Source organism: Pelophylax lessonae, assembly GCF_965119305.1.
Source record: "Pelophylax lessonae genome assembly, chromosome: 4".
NCBI lineage: Eukaryota > Metazoa > Chordata > Amphibia > Anura > Ranidae > Pelophylax > Pelophylax lessonae.
The window spans coordinates 534,432,590-534,455,335 of NC_138771.1; the positions used below are offsets into that span (position 1 = coordinate 534,432,590).

Below are 22,746 nucleotides of genomic sequence, written 5' to 3' on the forward strand. Positions count from 1 at the left end.
AAAAAAAACACGTTTAGGAGGCAGCATGGATCACTTTACTGAGGGCGGCAGGTAAGCCCTCAAAAAAGAGCCCTATGGGTATTCTCTAAGTCTAGAATAAAACAAAAATTGAAAAACAATTTTTTTTTCCAGAGAGAAATTACATATTTAAGTTGGAAATCCCCAGCAACTGAAAACAAGTGCACAAGGTGAAATGGATATCAGTTAACATAGGGTTGCAAACTGCAGTACAAGCAGGAACTAAACATACCCATTTGTTGAAGAAAGAAACAAAACCATAGCCTTTTGATTTTCCAGTTGTCATGTCCTTCACTACTCGTGCATCTCTGCAAGCAAAAAACAAAGACCCATTTACCCATGGAATTGCATTCCCAAAAGCAAATACAAATAAGGGAAGCAAATCACAACAGACCACACCGTGACCCCATATCACTCCTTTGTCCCTTTTAAAAAGGCCAAAGTAGGAAGCGTCAGCAAATGAAAACGTTTAAAGCAGTCCCCTTATATCGGTCATAAAGAGCTAAAAACTAACCTCTGTTTAAAAGGGGTGGAGGGGAATGGCAAGTAATCAGGTGTACATGCAAATTAATTGATTGTAACAACTTAAACACATTAACACAAACTACAGCTGATCCCACTCACAACATGGCTACTTCCACATCAAGCATGGGCTAAAGCAAGCGACTGAAAATTGAGTCATTTAACCTTGGAATAGTTGTACACCTTTAAAATTAGTGGCTTTGTGTGTTTTATCCATTCATTTATTTTTAACTCTTTCAATGCAGAAGAGACCTGCAACAATGGTGCTCTGCAGACCACGCCAGCTGTGAAAAAGTTAAACCATGCAAATTGTTCCTGGTCATTGCAAACACAATTTCAATTACTTAAATGGAAATAATAATAAAAACGGAAAATAGGAAAAATGATATATATATTTAAAAAAAAATAGGAATTAAAAAAAAGGGCATACGTGGCCTGTTAACTGAATTCTCAGGTCAATGCGTTAACCCCCTTTTTGGTCTGTGGCCAGCTGTAAATTTTGAGAAATTAAATATTAAAAACCAGTTAACAGTAATAAAAAAAAAGAAAAAGAAAAATTCAATAGTGAAATTATTTTGAATGAGGATTGGAGAACGCAGCAAGTATCTAAAGGACATTGAAGTTACACAGGAAAAGATTGGCTCCGTCTTTTCTTTCTACTTACGATATTCTTCCAAAAGGTCCAAAGGCAGCTTTAATGTCATCAGTTGTTATCTCGGGGCTCAAATCACCAACAAAAACATGGAAATGATCTTGTTGGGAGAAGGAGATGGGAACAAGGTGAAAGGGGAAAACAACATTTTCATATTTTTAAATGTCATATTACAGATTACTCAACTCAATATATTGCTTCATTATTAGAAAAAAAAAAAGCAGCAGATACAAGATTCACAAGATGTTAAACTAAAACCCCCCAGATTAGACACATTGCTCAATTCTATGTATTGCCCATGTACGTTATTGTATCATTGGTTACTATATTAAACCACTGAACTTATTTAAAAATAGATTTTCTAATAAATGATGCAAATAAAATATGCCCCAATAAAGTGAAAAAATATATCTAGTTTTTTTGTAGACACACACACACAACTGGTATGTTATCTGGAGAAAGAATATAGGCGCAGCCATGCTCATATGGCAGACATTGCCACAAAGCAAAAAAAATTATAGAAGTTTCAGACACTGGTAGGTCAAAATATTCTACACTATAAAAATACAAAAAAAATGCCTTCTTAAAGGAGAATAGCTGCCTGGATTGGCAAGGATCTTTCCTTAGTTTACCAGGCAACAACTTTTAAAGAACAAGCTTCAGATTATGGACATTGCCTATGGCAAAGCGTTAGAATGTGATCAGTTACCATGAAAAATACTGCCCCTTTTTCTTTTTCATCACTCAGACTGATATGGATTAAGACATGATTCTTAAAAATTATGATATTAGGAGGGCCATCCCTTTCTGGAATATACTAAGTTTCACGTAAGATGAGCTGTATTACACTTATTTTTCAAACATACACTGCTATGCATACAGTAGAATTAGATGCTTTAAAACCAGCCTCTACAAAGTGATATGTAGTGACCAAATCTTCGGCAAAATGGAGGATAAAAACGCCTACTCTATGCTACAGTTACAAGGACTGAGTCCTTGCACAGATTTTATCTCTCATCTAAAGTATAACTAAAAAGGCAAACTTTTTTTTTTTTTTTTGGATAAAGTGGACAGAGATTAAAACCCTGTCAGATTATCATTTTCTCTTACTATACCTGCTAGGGAGATTTAGCCCCAGTTCACACTGAATGCAGCTTTGAAATTACTCTATTTCAGCACGATTTCAAAACCGCTGGCCAGTGCCATTTCATATGCAGCTTGTCGACATCAGAGCAAATTCATGCACCAATGGCAAAGCAAGTCGAACATGAAATCGGCAAAAATAGTGCAGGAACCTTTTTAAAGTCGGTGCAAGTTGGAGCCGCTTCCACAGCCGGAAATAGGGTGTGACTTGTCATGCGACTGATCTGTCAAATCACATTGTAAGCTGCACCGTTGCGAACAGGGGGCTTACCCTCTCTATTTACACTGGTGACCACTTTCACCTAAAGTGAAAAAAAAAAAAAAAAGAAATCCAAATTCTGGGTTGTCATATGAACACAGGAATAGAGGGGGGGAGGTGTAGAAATCACAATGGGGAAATTGGTTCTGGTGACAACCAAAGATTTCCTCGATTTAAAGGGGTTCCACTCATTTAATGTTTTGGCTATGGGAGAGGAAGGGAAGGAAAATCTCTTCAATGGGACACAGATGGGCCTTACAACCCTCCCTTATTATACAAAAAAAAAAAAAAAAGCCTTTTGTTCTACTTTTATGCTGCATCTTTGCTGTCATTTATACTCTAACCCACAGGTCTGTCTGCAGAAGCATAAGTTATTTAACTTGAAACTCCAGCCACTCAACAAAAATAAGTAATGGCATCTTATCTCATATATACTAGATTTACTGCTGGTTTAGTCTAAGAGGGTTCACATGCAAAAACCTTGGATTTTTTTTTTCTGAAGCAGGCAGTCCTTGTTAGGGAGCCAAGGTGGTGATAAGCAAAACTAAACAGAGGTATTTAACCCAATTATCAGCAAGGGATCACAGTACTGCATACTAAAATATGAGTACTTTTCTAACATATACTCTTTTTGAACAGTGGTGTATTTTATAAGTATTGCATTTAACAGTTTTCAAAGCAGCATATGCCAGAAAGTGAAAGGCCCTCCACAAAAGTGCAAATTTGTGGAAATGTACCCAAAAGATTTGTATACATCAGATAGAATTCATATAAATTTGAACTTCAAATAACGTCAATAAACATTAAATTAATGTTTAACCAGTTCCTGTCCAGCCTATAGTAGAATGATGGCCAAGTGGAAGTGCTCCCATTCCAGGTGGATGTCATATGACGTCCACCCAGGATCGCACCTTGCGCACGCCCTAGGGGCTGCACTGCAGCATGATCCATCACTGGCTGTGCCCAAAGGCAGCAGATCACATGACCGTTGTACATAGATAAAGGACTTTCGTTCATAACCGTGTACTGCTGTGTCGATCTCTGTGATTGATCACATGGTATAGACAGGTCCAAGCACAGTGCATCTGTACCATGTGATAGCTGTGGCCAATCACAGCTTCACAATAGTACACACTGGATGAATGGTTGCCATTTATAAAAAATATTGTTGCTTACAGCAGTGGTCAACGCTGTATAACCTATAAAAAATATTGTTGCTTAAAGCAGTGGTCATCGCTGTATAACCTATAAAAAATATTGTTGCTTACAGCAGTGGTCATCGCTGCATAACCTATCATAGCATGTAAAAAAAAAAAAAAAAAAAAATCCCAAACACCTTCCCAGAGTAATACAATGTCACTATGGTGACACTGTACTCCTCTGTTCCCAGTATGTAAAAAACATGCCTTTTACTAAATACCCTGGACTGTCTACTTTTCAAAAATAGGTCATTTGTATTGTATTGACGATTTAGGGCCTTGTGAAAGGAGATAGGATGTCAGTACATCAGGACTGAGCCATAGTTTGTGGACTCTAACTTTCTTACAGATTAAACAATATACACCGATTTGGGTTATTTTTTTTAAAAAATAAATGTAGCAGAATGAATTTTGGCCTAAATGTATGAAGAAAGAAAAACAAAAACGTATGCAGAAAGATTTGCAAAATTCAATAACAAATGAAAAAAAATGTGGGTTTTTCCCCCCCCAAAATTTTAGTTTATTAAGCAAAAAATAGAAAACCCAGTGGTAATTAAATTTGTCAAAAAAAAAAAAAAAAAAGATAAAAATTTAAATTTGGGAAATTGTCAAGGTATAACGCTGAAATCTGAAAATTGGCCTGGGCATAAAGGGGGTGAAAGTGTCTGGTATTGAGGTAGTTAAGAATCATGAGCAATCTCCTTGAAGAAGGCATTTTGTGAAAAAAATAAAAATAGGTCTTAGCTCCTTGTAGAATTAAAGCCAGGAGCAATCTTATACCTATAAATCAACAAAGATTTCTTTGTTTTGCTACTTGTCTTGTGATATCTAAACATCGCTCCACAACTGCGTTTTGTAGCAGAACCACCTCCATAGAAGTGGTTATCTCCAGCGACACCAATGTTATTATGGGATACAGAAGGTTAGCTATGGGTTAAGGAATGGCTAGGTTCACTGGTTATACTCAATGATCAAGACTGCCAAAGTAACAGGAAAAAGGCAGCTTAAGAGGGAGATGGCAGAAGAAAGGAGTGGATAGGAACAGCCTGACTGTCGCTGGTCACCCGCGAGAGATTGAATTTTTATCCATAAAAAGACACAATTACCTTGAGAACGCAGTGTGTTGACAACGGAACTACCTGATGACAAAGATTAGATTTGTTCTTAAAATATTAGCACAAACACAAGAATACAAATTATCTAAAGGCAATGTTTCTCAACCATCTTACTTTTCTTTATCAAGTATTAACATCTCACCCCACAATCTAAAGAAATAAGGGTATTGTTTAATATATACTTAGATTGACCAACGCAGAAAGGAAGTAGTTAAAAGGCAGATTGACACTGCTTGAGGTATGTATGATAATCATAGGATGAGAAACGCCAATCTATAGATTGTCAATTTTTTATAGTGGTTTTAATGTAATATGCATTTATCAATTACAAAATAATAATAAACTAGTACAATGTGTGGTAAACTTACTGTTCGCATCTTTCTTTTGGCTGCTAGGAGTGGTGGCCCAGTTAACCTTAACTTCCTGTAAATAAATAATAAAAAAATAAAAAAACAACCACATTGGTACAAAAACTTTGAAATGAGTTCTACAAGCCTTGCAAGTCAATAAAGCAGCTTTTTACACTATTTCTTTAGAAGAAAACCATCTACTAATAAAAAGGTAATCAGAAGAATGCAGCTTCTTGCATTGAAGTGTCCTTAAACTGCCGTTTGTACTTTATAATGCAAAATCCAACTTCAGCAGTTTGGGTCATTCCCTCCAGAACCTCACTACTGGACCTAATATTGGAACTTTTAAGGGCAGCCTCACTTGCCAATAGTAGGGTTAAAGTGATTGTAAAGTAAAAATATGTATTTAAAAAAACAAAAACCAACATGCCATACATTCCATGCTCTGTGTAATGGTTTTGCACAGAGCAGCAGCCCCGATCCTCTTCTACTCGAGTCCATTGCTCTGGCCCTTTCCCCTTGCCCCCATAGCAAGCCACTTGCTGTCGGGCACACGTGCGTGCTCCTGAGCCGGCTCTCTGCGTCCATAAAACATGGAGAGCGAGGCTCTGCCCCTACCCCCGGCCCTCACTGGCTGTGAATGACAGCAGTGGGAGCCAATGGCTCTTGCTGCTGCATCTCAGCAAATCAGAAGGGAGAGACCCGGGTGAGCTTCTGTTCTCGTGCACATCGCTGGATCGAGATCGGGCTTAGGTAAGTATTGAGGGGGGGCTGAGGAGGGACCTACACACTGAAAGTTTTTTTACCTTCATGCATAGAGAGCATGAAGGTAAAAAACCTTCAGCCTTTACAACCACTTTCAACTATAATGCAGTCCAAAAAGCAGACTACCATGATGAAGTTGTTTTCTTGTTTAACAGAATGCCTTGGGTTTAGGCAATCCTTGAACAAAGTATATACAGTAAAACCTTGGTTTGAGAGTAACTTGGTTTGAGAACGCTTTGCAAGACAAGCACGTTTTTTAAATAAATTTTGACTTGATATACAAGCGATGTCTTGATATACAAGTAGCGTCATGTATAAAAAAGAAGAGAGGAGCCTCTAAAGTGTAGCAATATGGTTACATTTAATGAAGGTTCAATATTTAACAACTCACATGGTTGATGATTAAAACAGGCACATCTAAGTATGCAGGCATCTGGGGTAAAGCTGTCCACATAGACCATCCTCCGCACAGCCATCTTCATCATCCCTTCCCCGCTGCACTCCACAAGTGATTCAAAGCCTCACTTTCAGATCACTCTACTGCAGGCTATTCTTCCTGGTCATGATTGCAGACTAACAGTGGTGAGAGTCGGTGGTTCAGAAGATGGTCTATGTGGACAGCTTTACCCCGGATGCCGGCATACTTAGGTGTGCCTATTTTAATCATCAACCATGTGAGATGCTAAATGTTGAACCTTCATTAAATGTAACCATATTGCTACACTTAGAGGCGCCTCTCATCTCTCTTATATTCTGTAGCTCTGCTAGATTTTGCTTCTAATCCCCTTGGGAAGGCTGCATATTGTGGATGGACATTTTATGGTTACACAACCTATCACATTGCTATAATCTTTGTATATAGACTATAAACTGAAGGACTTGTGGAACGAATCATCTGAGTTGCCATTATTTCTTATGGGGAAATTTTCTTTGATATAGGAGTGCTTTGGATTACAAGCATGTTTCCAGAACGAATTATGCTCGCAATCCAAGGTTTTACTGTACTAGTATGTACTGGTTTCTAGACCTGACTAAAATGTAATACAAGTGCAGACCTACTAGCAAAACCAATATAAGTTTGCCTTACAGTTTTCCTAAAGTTAAAATGTATTTTTCACAAAAATAAAAAACACAATACTTAACCAGTTCTGTGCAATGGTTTTGCACAGGGCAGCCCCGATTGTTCTATTCTTGGGTCCTCTGCTGGCACTACTGGCTCCTCCTCTTCATCTAGTGTCCCCATAGGAAGATGCTTCTGATGGGGGGCACTGGAGTGGGCTTGATCCCAAGTCCCGCCTCCTCGTCACTGAGTTTGACAGCAGAATTGCTGTGGATCTGCCCTACGAGGGAGGGACAGAGCACAGAGCCGCTGCTCTTGAGCACATCGCTGGATCGTGATGGGGCTCAGGTAAGCATAAAGAGGATTTTTTTTTTTTGGGGGGGGGGGGGTTAAGCTGGATACAGCATTTTTTTTCTTTTTTAAAATATAATGCATGAAAAACATTTTTTTGAAAAAAAAAAAAAGCGTTTTAAAGCTGCCAAAAAAAAAAAGAAAAAAAGAGTCCGATGCTCCTAAAAGCAGCTGCAAAAACGCCTTGTGTGCATGGGGCCTTAGCCACCTTTCTCACGAAATGTTCCAATAAAGTGACACTGTAAATGAAATGCTACTTTTCAGTTGAAAAATACATACCTTGCCCATTATCTTTCGCCCATTCATAGCAGCTAAGGATGCAGCGGCATGGCGATGTTCATAAAACTCCACAAAGCAGTAGGGATCATTTCCAGCGGTCTGCTCAAAAAAAAAAAAAAACTGATTAGAGGTATATGTCGAATAAAGAAAAAGACAAGAATTGTTACACACAAGACAACATCAAGCATCTCAATAGACCAATGAAAAGAAACCTATTGACTAATTATTCATTCTATTACTATCTAACTCCTGTTTGTATTTCCAGCGTTTGCTTGGATTTCCAGCATTTGCAAACAAGCTGTAAATGGCATTTCTAAACATGGTAAAGTCACGACATCAATTTGTGAAGGGTTTTCACTCACACTAAATTGCATTTTGACCACCCCGACAATCATGTACTGGTCTTTTTGAACCCTGAAAAAGCATTTTATTCAGTGGACTAAGTGTATATGGGTGGGGTTCTGGTCCACATGGGATTAGGGGAGGAGTTCCTTCAATGAATAAATTTACTGTATGAGCACCCAGAGGTGGCTATTAAAATGGGCAGTAGATTAACAGAGGGTTTTCCAAAGAGCCATTGCTCTTGCATTACATACCTTAGCCTCACATCAGCGGTATCTGGGTGGGTAGCCTTGATGAATGAATGGTGCTTTATGTGGATGATGTGGTGGTGTTCCTGCAAGACCCTGGAGGTTTCCATACCATGCCTTAGCCATCCTAGACCATACGGCCTCTTTTGCAGGCCTACGAGTGAACTGGCACAAGTCCACAGTTTTCCCTTTAAGTAAAACCAACTTGCCTAGCTCCTCCAATGTTTCACCCCATACACTAGGTATCAAGTTAAATACTTGGGTCTCAGTATAACTAATTCAGGGTGAGATTTACTAAAACCGGAGCGTACAAAATCTGGTGCAGTTCTGCATTGAAACCAATCAGCTTCCAGGTTTTATTGTCAAAGCTTAATTGAACAAGCTGAAGTTAGAAGCAGATTGGCTACCATGCACAGTTGCACCAGATTTTGCACTCTACAGTTGTATTAAATCAACCCCTCAGCATCTGATTTCATCCACTATTTCTATATGTCAACTGAAACTCCCCTGTGTTGATTCCCAAAACCGTTTTCAAAACCCTTCATAGACTGCTTACCAATTTCCTTTGGCAGGGCTCTAATCCTAGGATCCCCCTCAATGTCCTACAACAACCCTGGAGGGGGCCTGGAAGTCCCAAAATTTTACAAGTATTTTCTGGCTGGGTAGTTTTGCTAACGGGCCCTTTAGATGATGCCACAGTGGCCATAGAAGCATCTGTAGTGGGTTCTTATTAAGAGCTGACCTATTTAGAACATAGGGGTCCTCACACCCAAACTAGTTCCATGAGATCGGCACTATGGGCATGGCAGGTGACCCATGGGTCAGAATTTGGAGGGCTGATCCCTATCTTGCCACATACCCCTTTATGGAAGAATCCAAACCTCTCCATTTTTATCTCTGAGGATCCGGTTGTGTGAACCAAATATGGGATCAAAAAAGCTAGGTGATATCCATAATGGCATGTTTCAGTCCTTTGATGATCTTACAGCCACATGCTACCTTCCAAACTCCCAATTTTTCTGCCATTTATAACTACGGCATGCTTACCACTTCCCAATTTGGCCCAGTTCAGGTCTCCTTTCACCCATCTGACTCAGAATCCATGTTGAGGGATAATGATCTTTCTAAATCGGTCTACCATTTATAAATAGCTGTTCCCAAAAACAACCAAAAGGCTTTAAACCTGCAGAACAATTTGGACAGCCACAGTACTGTACTGATATAGATGACAAAGAGGGGGGATGTGTGAGGGCCCCCCCCCCTTCACTAGGTTGGTCTCTGCAAGATATCACTAAATACAAATTTTTGCATAGAGTGTACCTAACAGCAGCTAAGCTGGCCAAAATAGTCAGGAATAGCTCCTTTTCCTGCTGGTGTTGCTCCTTTTCTGAAACAGATTTATGCTCATCTTTTGGGAATACATGAATACATATAACATACAAGCATAGTGGACAGATGTCCATCAGTGTATTCAATCCGTCACCATCATTCCCCTCAGCCCTTCTGTTAGAACAGGTCTTTCAAGCTTAGTAGATGAGCTGGCTCCCACTAGAGCTATATACACACTCTTCATACATTGTTGTATTATGTCAAAAAACATATCCTCTGTAGAAAGAAAGTAGCGGCACCGTCTTTGGTGGCCTGTAAAGCTTTAGAGAATATGGCACTTCCTTTCTTTAAGGCAAACTACGCCAGCAGAGGGGCACTTTGAAAATTTGATAAAGTATGGATTGAGTCTGCACTTCCTGTTTCAGACCGATTGTTCCTTAGGTTGTGATTTCAGTCCTCTGTGCTGAACTCAGTGAACTGTCATATGGCCTAGCTCTTTACCTGTATCTATGTGATGCCTCTCATATTTACATTGTAAGGTTGAGCACGTGTGGAGCTTTTTTTTGTTAAGTTATCTTGATGTATTACAGGTAGAGTGGGTGTACACCTTTGATCTCTCCTGGGATGTGGAGCGTGCCGTCAGGCTACAGGTGTCTTTGGTTACATTTGCTTGTATTTCACTGACTGTATATCTTGTTTTTTTTCCTTCGTGGAGTGACTGCGTGTATATATGTGTGTGTGAAAATAATGATATAGTTTATGGCATTTTCCCCTCTATGATTTATGAGCTAAATTCATAGTTTGAAATGGTTGCATGGTATGTAACTAAACAATATAAATCTAATGACACCTCATCACTGCCAATCAATCCTTTCAAACTAAGGCAGGGCTGAAAACAATCCCAGTTGTCCTGCCAATTATGAATTCGGAAAAGTCCCCTCTGTCCTGCCCACTAATGTCACTACATCTGATCTCCAGGTCAGCTACACGGTCTATTTATGACTATACTAAGTGTCACAGCAGGCAGATAAACCAGTAATCATTCTCTTGCAGACATACATGCCAGACGAGTGACCAGTGCACATTGCTAAAAAAAAAAATGGGATTTGGCTTTCCCTGCATGATGTCATGTGACAAGGTGTTGACCATAGGCCACATGACAAAGTGTAGAAGCCAGGTTTTGCTATTGCACAGTGCATTGGTCGCCTTCCTGAGTAATACATCTGTGCATAGGGAGTCATGCTGCAGAACAACTGAGGCCATTCGGTGATGAGAAGTGCATGAGTCACATTGTTGTTGCTTCCTAACCTTTAGAAACTGCCTCAGATTTTGTGAAGCTATACCCAGGCCTGCCATCAGGTATAAAGACAACTAAAAACTTACATCCATAATCATCTTGCAGCTTTTGCATGGACCGATCTGGCTGAACACCTGAAGTATCAGTGCTTCTGTCACATCTCGAGAGAGGTTACCCACATACCTACAATGCAAAAAGTCAATGAACAAGTCAATATGGGTACACTAAAGCAGACCCTGACAAGCAAGCAGTGCTACATTTAAAAATGTCTAAAAAAAAAAAAGAAATCTGCTTTAAACATACAAATAAGATTTCCTCCAATATATACCATGATTAACAAAAAAGCTTAGCAAAGGTGCGTTTTAGAAATGAATATACAAACTTTTGTTACTAAAAACAGACCTTCAACACTAAGTGCCGGGTCACACTTGTGCGATGCGGGAAGGCTGCGAATTCGCAGCCTGTTCCCGCATCGCAAACGCACATCTGGCAGTTCACACTGCCATATGCGATACGCAGGGGGTGTCAATGAAATGTTAACGACACCCCCAGTTTGATCGCATATCACAGTGCGATCTGACAGTTCGCACAGGATCGGATCGCACAAGTGTGAACCACTGTGCGATCCGATCCTGATGCGGCTGAAAAAATGCCTCATGTGCAACTTTTGTGCGGGTGCAGTGCGAATTTAGCCATACAAAGTGTATGGCTGAATTCGCACTGCACATCCGATCGCATGTAATGAAGGAGCAGTGCGCTCCGATATTACATGCGATCGCCGCACACGCGGAAGTGTGAACCGGCACTTACTGGATGTTGAAAAAAAAAAAAAAATCCATAAATTATGGTTAACCACTTGCTGCCTAGGGAAATCCTGACACTTCCCTTCAGCATTTTTTTATTTATTTTTTTAAACCAGATAATTACTTGGAACCCCCAAACATTGTATATTGTCTGAAAGCAAAGGCCCTGGGTGAGGAAAATGCCAAGCAAACAGATACCTCACGTCACGCTTCAAAATTGTGCATGCCCATGGCATGGCAACAAACTACAGTACCTAAAAAAAAAAAAAAAAAGCTTCACAGACAACGCTTTAAAAGTCTTTACAGGTTACTAAATTTAAACAGGAGGTCTGGTGCCAAAACAATTGCTATTGCTCAGTTAGTGGTGATATCTCACATGTGTGGTGCAATCGCTGTTAATGTATGCGTGTAAGCATAGGGGGATGGGAGCGCTTTAAATGTTTTTTTAAGTCCCCCCCTATTTAATTTTTTTTTGACACTTGTGATGGCATGGGCTGTGACAGGTCCTCTTTATTTAGGGATCTGTGGTCTATTAGACCCAATTTATTTCCTCTGCCCTCAAGCAGAGAGTGGCTTGACCAGATGCTTGTAAGCAACAAATCAAAACCGGAAGTGACAAAAATCCTTATTGCTTCCAGTTTCATATGCCAAAGAGATGATCGGGTAATGGAAGTTCCTCTAGCTCTATGATGTGTTGCCCCGACCGCCCATTTCAGTCCCGAGCTCCTTGGTGGAATGGGAAAGTCCAGGAAGATGGCAGAAGGCGGTTCCCCCTAAAAAACGCTGTGCAATTCTGCCGTAATGGTCACGCTGCAATCGTGGCAAACCCCATCGCGTGAAGCATGTTGCACAAAAAAGCTCCTGAACTTTTATTGGGTGACAAGCTTTATGCCATGCGGTTTGCCACGACTCAGCACGCCAAACCTGGCAGAACCGCACTGCATTTTTAGGTGCTATTCAAATAAATGGCATCTGAAATGTGCATTGAGCGATTTGTCATTCACACCAGGGCACTTTTGATGTCGCAGGCAGAATCGCAGTGATTCTGCCCACAAATTAAAACGCCAATGTGTGAAATGCAGCCTTAAGACCCATACATACTAGTAGTTTTTTTTTTGGTTCAACCCAGCACAGCTGAACAAAAAAAAAAAAAAAAAAAAAAAACTGACAGCTCGGGAGGAGATCTATACTGCTGTGCTATTGTGTTGACAGAGCTGGGCAGACCGACTCTGGTACACACTGTTCCAATGTCGGCTGGTTTCTATTGAACCGTCCAACATTTGGCTTTAAGGCAAAGAAAAAAAAAAAACAACAGGACGACTTTTTTTGAAGAAGAGACAAGCAAGGTGTCCTCTGAAATGAAATAAAAAACACACACCTGTCTACAATCTTTTCTGGAAAATGTACACCGAGATGCGCATTCCCCGCACAGCTTACATTTCTCCCAGGATAGCAGTGAGCAGAGGTAGGTATTCTTGCCTCCACTTTGAGTCTTAAACAGTTGTACAGTCTTCTCCTGTACTGAAATAGCTTATTCCAATTTGGCACCATACTGTGAGCTTGTCATTGTGTGCATCAGAAGCCGCAGCAGGTCAGACAGAGCCTGTCTCACTTACTGTCAAGAGGGCATCCAGCATTATCTAGCCTTTCCTCCCCAGTCTTACTGTCCCTGACCTGCCCCTTTCATTCACTGGATTTCAGTTATTTAAATCCTGTTGACTTTGAATCACACACGGGTGTTACCTAGGGTGGTCTGCATGCAAATGAAGTCTGTCTACAATGTCCACTCCTTCAGACTGACATCCACTCAAGGAATTTTATAACAGTACAACTCCTCCCAATAGCCAACCTCCTGCTTGCATAAGAGCTGAGGGCTCGTGACAGAGGTTGGGTGTCGTGATGTGCTCACAAAGCTATGTACAAGAACCCTGCCAAAGCTTTCAACCAGCCATGATCAGAGACCCACTGATATCACGATTCTAAAATAAGGTATAACAATGAAAACAGAAAGGTTTTATTTAAAAACTGAATTAGCATGTTGATGGGTCGGGGACCGGCAGAATAAACTTTAGCTTTTGGTTGTTTTTACATAATACAGCTGCTCACATTAGGTCATCTCAGGACACTCAGTCTCTAGTGTAGCAGAGCGTTCTGTTCCATACTAAAAAGAGGAAACCGCTGAAAGATGGAGGGACAAGCTGTTTTTGAACGACACTTTTCAAAAGCCATAATTCATTCCCCTTAATTTAGGGGGAAAAGCCATTTAAAAAGCAAAGTACAGGCATACCCCGCTTTTAAGTACACAATGGGTCCAGAGCATGTATGTAAAACGAAAATGTACTTAAAGTGAAGCAATACCTTTTTTCATTTCCTAGGCAAGCTGGCTGGCCACAAATAGGATATGTTGTAGTCCTGGGGCCCCTCACATTGCTCCCTAAGTTTGGTATCCCTGTCACTTATGGGTTTGGGAGTCAAGCGGACCAAGATTTCCCATAGACGCCAATGTTAAAAACTGGGAGTAATGCCATGCCAAGCTGACCAGGCTGTGTCCGTACTCGCGAGTGTACGTAAAGTGAGTGTACTTAAAACGGGGTATGCCTGTATAATGCTGATAAAAATATTTAAGCAAAAATGGGACTTATCGTAAATCCATTTCTCCAAGTCCCCGTTCACACTAAGGCGACCTGTGAGGCGACCTGGTCGCCTCACAGGTCGCCTTCCATAGGGAAGCTGCGGACCCGTTCTAATAGGAGCAGCACAAGTCGCTCCGACTTAGAAAAAGGGTCCGGAGCTTCTTTGGGGCGACCCGGAGGCGACCGCCATAGACTTCAATGTTATGAAGTCCGTGGCGGCCGCTCCGAGGTCGCGGCGCGCTGCTCGCACCGCGACCTCGGAGGTCGCCCCCCCCAAGTCGGATCGCGGCAATGTGAACGGGGCCTGATGCTCCTGATCTTCTTAACAATTGGGTTATACTGCCCCCTACAGGAGTAGGACACTAGGCAGAAAGAAAAGTCTGGCTATGCCTATGGGCAGTCCCAGAGGGTATACTCCCTCTCCCTGCTATAGTTACTCAGTTTTGTTACAAGTAATGTCAGAAAAATTACAACTCCACAGAGGGGTGGGTGCTGTGCCCGTCAATGAACATCAGAGAAATGGATTTTACAGCAAGTCAAAAAATCCCATTTTTTCTGTCGTTCATTGGCAGACACGGCTCCTAATTCTTCTTAACCATTGGGACATCCCAAATCAGTGTTAAATATGAGGGCTGGGAACAGCGAAAAAGAAATCCCCAAGGTTAAACTATAGCCAACCAGGTAAATAGGAGCTCAACCAAAACACCTGGCGCCCACCTGAAAAAACAATACACCAAAAAACCTCTATCCTTCTGCAAAAGCAGATTAGTGTCTTGGAGGCCCATGGCTGGACGCATTTTGCCTTCCTTCCTCTGGACTGTGAACAGGTTTGAGTAAAAACCCTAAAAACATTCCGAAGTCAGAACCGTAACAATCACCCCTTAAAGAGGAAGTAAACCCTCCTGACACTTTTACCTATAGGTAAGCCTACGATAAGGCTTTAAACATGTACCGTTTAGGAAATATTTACCTTACATGCAGCCAGTGACGTCACTGGTGCATGCGCTCTGAAGGAACGGCCGCTGGTGCCGTTTCTTCAGAGACCCGTGACTGTCGGCTCCCACGCGCGTGTGCGGGAGTGACGTCACCGCGGCTCCGGCTAATCAGATGGCCGGATGCTGCGATCCCGGGAAAGGCGGGCGACTGGACATGTCGCCCGTCATAGAGGTGAGTGGACGGCACGGCGGGGGCTCGTTCTAAGGTAAGTATTTCATAATGAGCTAGTATGCGATGCATACTAGCTCATTATGTCTCTTTCAGCTTGTAAAAAAAAAAAAAAAAATTAACTGAGTTTACAACCTCTTTAAAGGAAGAGGTCTTGCACCACCCCATAGAGACCCTGTAACCAGTCCGGGGACAGGCACAGGTTGGAAGGGAAAAAAACCTTGCCGGGGGACAAGAGCGAAACAATCTTGTAGCTGGAATGAATTACTTTGTGGACCCACTTATCTTGCACCAGGGATGTCCACGGGTCTGGAAACCAGCAAAGACAGACCCCTGATATGGGTGAGGGCACACCTTCATGCAGAAGGAGCCCTGTCCGTGGGTCTGGAGAAGCCCGCTCTCAGCTTGCCAGACTAGGTTTGTTTGGATCTTCCCGAGGAGGCCCTGAAAGGCTTTGAGCCCTTGTCAGTCGACCCTGAGGGACGATTAGACTTCCATTGAGCCGAGAAGGAAGGTCCACGTCTACGACGAGGTTCCTTGCCCTTAGTTGCGGAAGAAGAATACTCGTGAGACTTTTAATGATGCCATTCAAGGTAGCTCCAAACAAGACAATCTCCTTGAAAAGAAAGTCAAGGCCTTTTTAGAAGTCTGGTCCGCAGACATGCATTTGAGCCAAAAAGAAGGACCACCGCCAAAACAGAGGTGAGCCATCATGGGGAGCCACGACCAAAGAGGCACCACAGAAAAACTGCAGCCCCTGGACCAGCTTGTCCACCAGCTCAGCAAAAGCTCCCTCCAGGTCACAGCATAGGAGCTTAGCCCACTCGGTCAGAGATGGGGACACTAGGGCAATGGTAAATACCGGCCTCATTGCCGAACCAACTAAGGTATACATAATGCGGGCCACAGCCTCCGCCTTCTAGTTAGCCAGATCCTTACAGGCCGGGGACTCTTCAACTGGAATCATGGTTGCCTTATTTAATCTGGAAACCGGAGGGTCCACTACGGGTGGCACAGTCCACTTTTTATTTTTATTTAAACAATCAGTATGCTTTATTGTAGGTTACTTAGAAATGTACAAAACAGAATGCAACCTGAATGAACATGGTTAGGACATGGATATACAATGGTATATAAATACAATAATAGAACATACAGCATAGTTCAACAGTCCACTGCTTAAGGAGGGACTCCTCATAGGGGGGTAACGCCTAGTAAAGCGCTTGGGAACACCACGGGGATGATTTGGTGGTCCCAATGCTTTAGCGACAACTCTTGTCAAAATAGGCGGGGAAAGGAAACGCATTTGCCGCTCTGAAAGGCTTGAGAGTGTCAAAGGGTACCTGCGCCTCCATCTTCAGGGACTCACACACAGATACAATCAGTGTATCAACCAGCGCCTTTTCGTACGCGGTCGTAGATGTGGAGGAATTATCCTCACTATCTGAGGATTCCTGGCCCACGTCCGCGGCGGCCGAAACAGATTCAGGATCCGACGAGACAGATGAGGTAGGGTAAGGCGGGGGGCGCTTTTTGCTAGCCCGTCACCCACAAGCCGCCTCCAGCTGAGACACAAGGGACCCCAGGACCGCCGTCAGGGCATGGATGGATGATTGGGACCCAGAGGGCACCGCAGCCTCAGAGAGGGGATCAGGTGGGGAAACGTGCTCCAAAGAATGCATGAGTCACCAAGGGGACCCCACAAAGAAAAAAAAAAAATACACACTGCTAAGGGACAACCCCCCCATCGAGCTGTCAGCACCATCCCAACGCCAGCACAAGGCACAGAGCGATCCTCAGGAGAGAGGAAGAGGACCCTACCAGACTCAACACTCGCCGATGCAGGCATCTGCAACCACCAGAAGAATCTGCACTACACGTGCGGGGATCAGAAAGCTAAACGATCCAGGAGTCTGCATCAGGGGGATAAGGAGGGGCTCCCACCGCTGAAAACGCCACCCACAGGGCTCCACTGTCTTGGCCGCTGCTATCTGCATTGAGAAACCACAAGAAAATGGAGAGGAGAAGAGAGCCGCTCCCATTTCCCCATGAATTCATTGGAAATAAAATATCAATTTCTTACTCTAATGAAGATGATCACTGCACTGTACCATTTCTAGAATGTAATTTATTCTGAACTTCATATACAAAAGGACAAATGACAGAAAACAATTTTGGAAGAAAAAAGTAATGATTCTTCATCTTTAAAAGCGAAGGATTCCTGCAATACAAAGTGCTTATTTTGATTTACCAATGTGATTGCACAATTGAGCTTCCTATGTAGAAATACTATGATTTTGCAAGTCTGTGTGATAAATACAACAGATTACTACAAGTTTACACTTGAGAAGGGCACAGGAGTTGTTGGTATATTCATATAAATGCCAGGCTCAATGCACTAATGTAATAGTTCTGCTTCAGCGCCATACAGAAACACTGTTTAGACAAAACTGATATAAATCAGGAAAGCAAGTAGTAAGGTAATAAGAGCATTGGGCTCAAGAGAAAAAGACGACACACAAAGTAAAATAGCTACAGTAATGATCATTAAGGCTAAAGCCTAGTACATACTAACAGTTCTTTTTCGACAAAAAACTGACAGCTTCGGTCAGAACTGCTGTACTAACAATCTGACGTTAGTACAGCAATCTCCCTCGCTGAGCTGTTGTGTTCTGACAGAGGGCCTGCTATAATAGGATGGGTTAAAATCCTTTACTTTTCACAATGGAGGTTATGGAGAAAAACATACTCCCTTAAAAGCAAAAACAACAATAATGTATCGTCTTTGTCTGGAAACAAATCATCCCCTGCACAGAGGTGAATGAGTGAGGCTTGAAAAAAAATAATTAGGCAGAAAACAGCTTAATGCTATGACAACATGATGAACGTGTAAATACGTGTAATGCAATCAGCAAGTCTTGTGGATGCCTTGTTTATGTCCTCTATACTCGACTGGACTTTCAGACGCCAGGGATTGTACCCATGCTACCATGAATAATTATTCTGTAACTACTACACAGCACATCAAAGTCCAGACCAGGGGTGTCAAACTCAAATTCATCACAGGCCACATCAGCAGTATGGTTGCCCTCAAGGGGACGATAGTATCTGCGGCGCGGTATGTACAGAATGCAGGATTTAGGGGTGCACTATGCACAGTGTGGAACAGAATGCTTCCGTGTTTACTAGGGACAGAAGAAAGCTGGAGTGGAGGGTGAGAGCCAGAGGTGGCAGAATAGATTTTGGCCACCATTCGGCTGCAAAACTGGGTATGGGGGCCACATGACAGGGCCTGGTGTTTGACATATGTGGTTTAGACCTAAAGAAATAGCATAGGAGACAATTGCAATGTAATAATTGGATCTGACACATACATACAACCACAAATCACAATCACCAAACTTTATCTTCACTCACCGATGTTGCACAAGTACAAAAATGTACAAAAGTTTAATGCAACACATCTGTAACCAGAATGGCGAACTTTCATGACCAGTGCTGTTTAGGCCTACGAGGAGGGGTGAAAGTGGCACACTGTAGACACCTTTGGAGCCAGCTTACCAGGTGAAGAGAATAGCCATGAGCCAAGGTTTTCTAACCTGTCTAGTGCTAGCCCCCAAAATAATCAACTGGCAATGTCTGCAGGAAGCTCATAAAACAAAAGATCCTTACCTGATCCAGATTAAAATTCTGAAATCAGCACTGGGAGTCATTAATGTCTATGGGCGCCTTATAAGGAATGCAATTTTGAAAGAATGCAGCACTTACAATGTCTTTTCCCAATTACTAAATCAGCCTAAATAAACTATTTCTATTTACAGAGAGCAGAAGCAAATTATTATGTTGGCTATTGTCCATGCTGGAAAATGCCTATTGTTAGAAGACAAAATTGTCTGCAAAAACTAGAGCCAGCAGTCATGGAAAGTATTATTACACTCTAGGAGTAGCCAATGGTCTCAAAGAAAGAAAGAAAAAAAAAAAAAAAAAAAAAAAAAAAAAAAAAGGGATCTGCTTGCCAGGTAAACCATGTGACCAAAGAATATGTAAAGCCAAAAGATAAAGAAAAAACACCTCTAAGGAGTTCTTCATTCCAATAAAGATGTACAAATCATACAAAAAACGCTAGACTAGAATAAAAAAGGAAAAATTAAAGGACCTGCTGGTTTAAATGCTTTTATTTTCTATGTTTGCAAAACTTTGGTTTGACGGATTTTAGATGGCATAGAAGACATTTAACACCTTTACTGTAATTGGGAGATGCTGTTTGTAATTATTTGTATAGGCGTTCTGTATGTTTTTCTAAGATTTTCCAAGTGGTTCCCTCATTTTATTTGATACTCTATAAATGATCTGGTGTTATTACAGAGAAAACAAACACTGTGGTGTTGATTTACTAAAGGCAAATAAGTTGTTCACTTTGCAAGGGAATTTTTACTTAGCTTAGTGAATGAGGTGAGACTCGGCTGACTTCCATGATCCAATCATGTGCCAGCCAAAACACATGATTGGGTATTCTTTAGTAAAGCAATTTTTCACTAGATTCACTGAGATAAAAGAACTCCTTTAAAAAAAAAAAAAAAAAAAAAAAAAAAAAAAAAAAACAGTCTCTCTGCCTTTAGTAAATCATCCCCTATGGGTCATGCACAAATTCAAGCTGAAAATGTCTTCTGGACTTGGTCCAAGTATTTGAAATCGGAGGTACCCTGGGACTTCCTTGTAGAGATTAGAACAGATTTCCAATAAACAGCTTGGTACATAACTGAGGAACTTAAGGCCACCCTGGGCAAACGTTCTGTGCACACTAATCAGCCCTTCCAGAAATGGGAAAACTTTTGGCTTGCGACATGGTTTAAGGAGGAGAGAGTATGGGTAGGAACATGCCTCTGTACGTAATGCGTGTGTTGGCAGTCTTGCAATGCCTCATGGGTAGTTTCAAAATGGCTGAAGTGCCAAGGTTTTTCCACACTCGGTTTAGTGCAATAGGATTACTGGCTGATTAATGTGATGCTGCAACTCTCTCCTGACCCTAAAGCCCCGTACACATGCACCGATTGCTATTCTTTTTTAATATACATGTTGCTTGGTCCATAGCTGCACTGGCTTTAGATATACATGTTCAGGGTTTGCTCCCCCAATTTTTTGCTTCTTTATTATGCACCGATTGTTGGCCGACCGATCGGCCGTATTTTGTCCAGTGCTGTTGTGTTGGTTGAAATGTGCTCTAGACTGCACACAAATTTTGTCGGCCAACAACCAACTGCAGAAGTGATGTCATGTTCTGGTTTACTTTCCGTGTGTTTTTTCTTCTCTGAGCATGCCCAGTCTTGCTCATCAGATTTTTGTCTGCCGAAATCTGTACTGACTGAGGAACAATGGGCCGTTCTGTTGACGGCCAACAAAAATTGTATAGCCTGCACACCAGATTTTATTCGGCCGAAAAGTCGGAGTCGGTTGTCGGAAGCATCATACTAACAAGCCTATAATCGGCCGATCGGGCGGCGGCCGAAAATTCACGGCCAACAATCGGTACGTGTGTACGAAGCTTTAGCCTGAGAACTAGGAGATCACATAACCTCTGATCACTCAGTTCTCAATCTGTTCCAAGTGGAAAGCAGTGACTGTCAGTCACTGATTTCCGCTCCTTTAGCACCAGGCTTGTCAAAAGAAAAACAAAAGTAAAATGTATTTCTGTGACCCACAAATGGAGTACAGAAAAAAAAGCTTTGGCCATACGTCTATTTTAAAGGAGAAGTCAGGCCAAAGCTCTTTGGGTCACAGGAGTGCACTTAGTTCTGTACTTCTGTGACCTGTATTCAGCAGGTCCAAGCTCTTGAGTGATCCTGACTTTAATAAAATCGGGATTCACCAGATGCCTGGGCCAGAAGCTGGCTCTGCCTCTCAGCACACCCTGTATCAGTGAGTGGCGGCTGCAGGGAAGAGGAGGGAGCACTGAGAGATCACAGTGATCATGTGATTGGGAAGCCCATCTTGCATCCCATTGTTAGGAGCCAGTTAAAGGGCAAAAAGGGAGGATGGAGGAAGGGGTACAGCTCTGCACAAACTATTGGCGATCTACAGGCGCTACTCATAAAATTGGAATATCAAAAAGTTAATTTCAGTAATTTAATTAAAGTCAAACTCATATTTTATTTAGATGCATTACACACAGAGTTCTACATATAGAAACAAAAAGTCTACACACCCCTGTTAAAATGTCAGGTTTCTGCAATGTAAAAAAAAAAAAAAAAAAAAAGAGACAAAGATAAATAATTTCAAAACTTTTTCCACCTTTAACTACTGGCTGCCCGCCCACCCACCCACGGTCAAATGACGGCAGAGCGGTGCGGCTCTCATTCTGGGAGGATGTCATATGACAGCGCCCCAGAACGGCCGCGCAACATAGCGATAGCAGCCGCACCGTGTTCCTAGGACACTGTGAGACCCCAATCTTGGTAAAGAGCCAATGACATGGCTCCTTATCCATGTGATCGGATGTGTTCAAATTACAGCCGGCCACATGTAAATAAGGAAGTGACGTTTATCGGCGCTCCTCACCTCACACTGTCAGAGCATGTGGCGAGGAGAGCCGATCAGTGGCTCCTCCTCAAAGGGGAGTCCAGGACAGGGAATCAGGGCACTGATTACAGCAAAGAAAGAATAATGCCCATAAGTGCCGCCCAATCAGTGCAGCACATTAGTGCAGCCTCATCAGCGCACATCAATGAAGGAGAAAAATTATTTACAAAATGTACTGACAGGAAGAAAAGATTTTTTTTTTCCTAGTAAAAAATAAACCCAGTGGTGATTAATTACCACCAAAAAAAAGCTATATTTGTGTGAAAAAAATGTAATTTGGGTACAGCATTGCATGACCGCACAATTGTCATTCAAAGTGTGAGTGCTGAAAGCTGAAAATCAGCCTGGGCAGGAAGGGGGTGAAAGTGGCCTGTATTGAAGTAGTTAATGTGACCTATAAACCGTTGAACAACAAACTGAAGAAGTATTAAGGCTCCGTTCACATCTAGGCGTTTTGGGGCGTTTTTGGGGAGTTTTTCTGCTCTAGGATCAGCTCTCAAAACGCCCAACAAGACAAATCCTATTCATTTCAATGGCCCCTGTTCACATCTGAGCGTTTTGACGCTGTATACAAAACGCCCAATGCTCAAAAAAGTACATGAGCTTCTTTTTGGGCAGATTACAGGCGTTTTCCATTGATC

General features: G+C 42.0%; 1 protein-coding gene across 3 annotated transcripts in view; it reads right to left on the reverse strand.

Annotated features, from left to right (window-relative positions):
- TIA1 (TIA1 cytotoxic granule associated RNA binding protein) overlaps positions 1–22,746 on the reverse strand; it is a 48,958-nt gene that overhangs the window by 18,942 nt on the left and 7,270 nt on the right. The window contains exons 2-7 of one of the 3 annotated variants that reach the window (XM_082255397.1): positions 11,016–11,112; positions 7,714–7,812; positions 5,277–5,331; positions 4,900–4,932; positions 1,205–1,292; positions 251–326 (exon numbers count right to left, since the gene is read on the reverse strand). In XM_082255397.1, coding sequence (XP_082111523.1) covers positions 251–326; positions 1,205–1,292; positions 4,900–4,932; positions 5,277–5,331; positions 7,714–7,812; positions 11,016–11,112 — 448 coding nt within the window. Of the gene's footprint in view, positions 1–250; positions 327–970; positions 1,031–1,204; positions 1,461–4,899; positions 4,933–5,276; positions 5,332–7,713; positions 7,813–11,015; positions 11,113–22,746 lie in introns of those variants that run through there. The other 2 variants (XM_082255398.1, XM_082255399.1) reach the window with 2 other exon arrangements.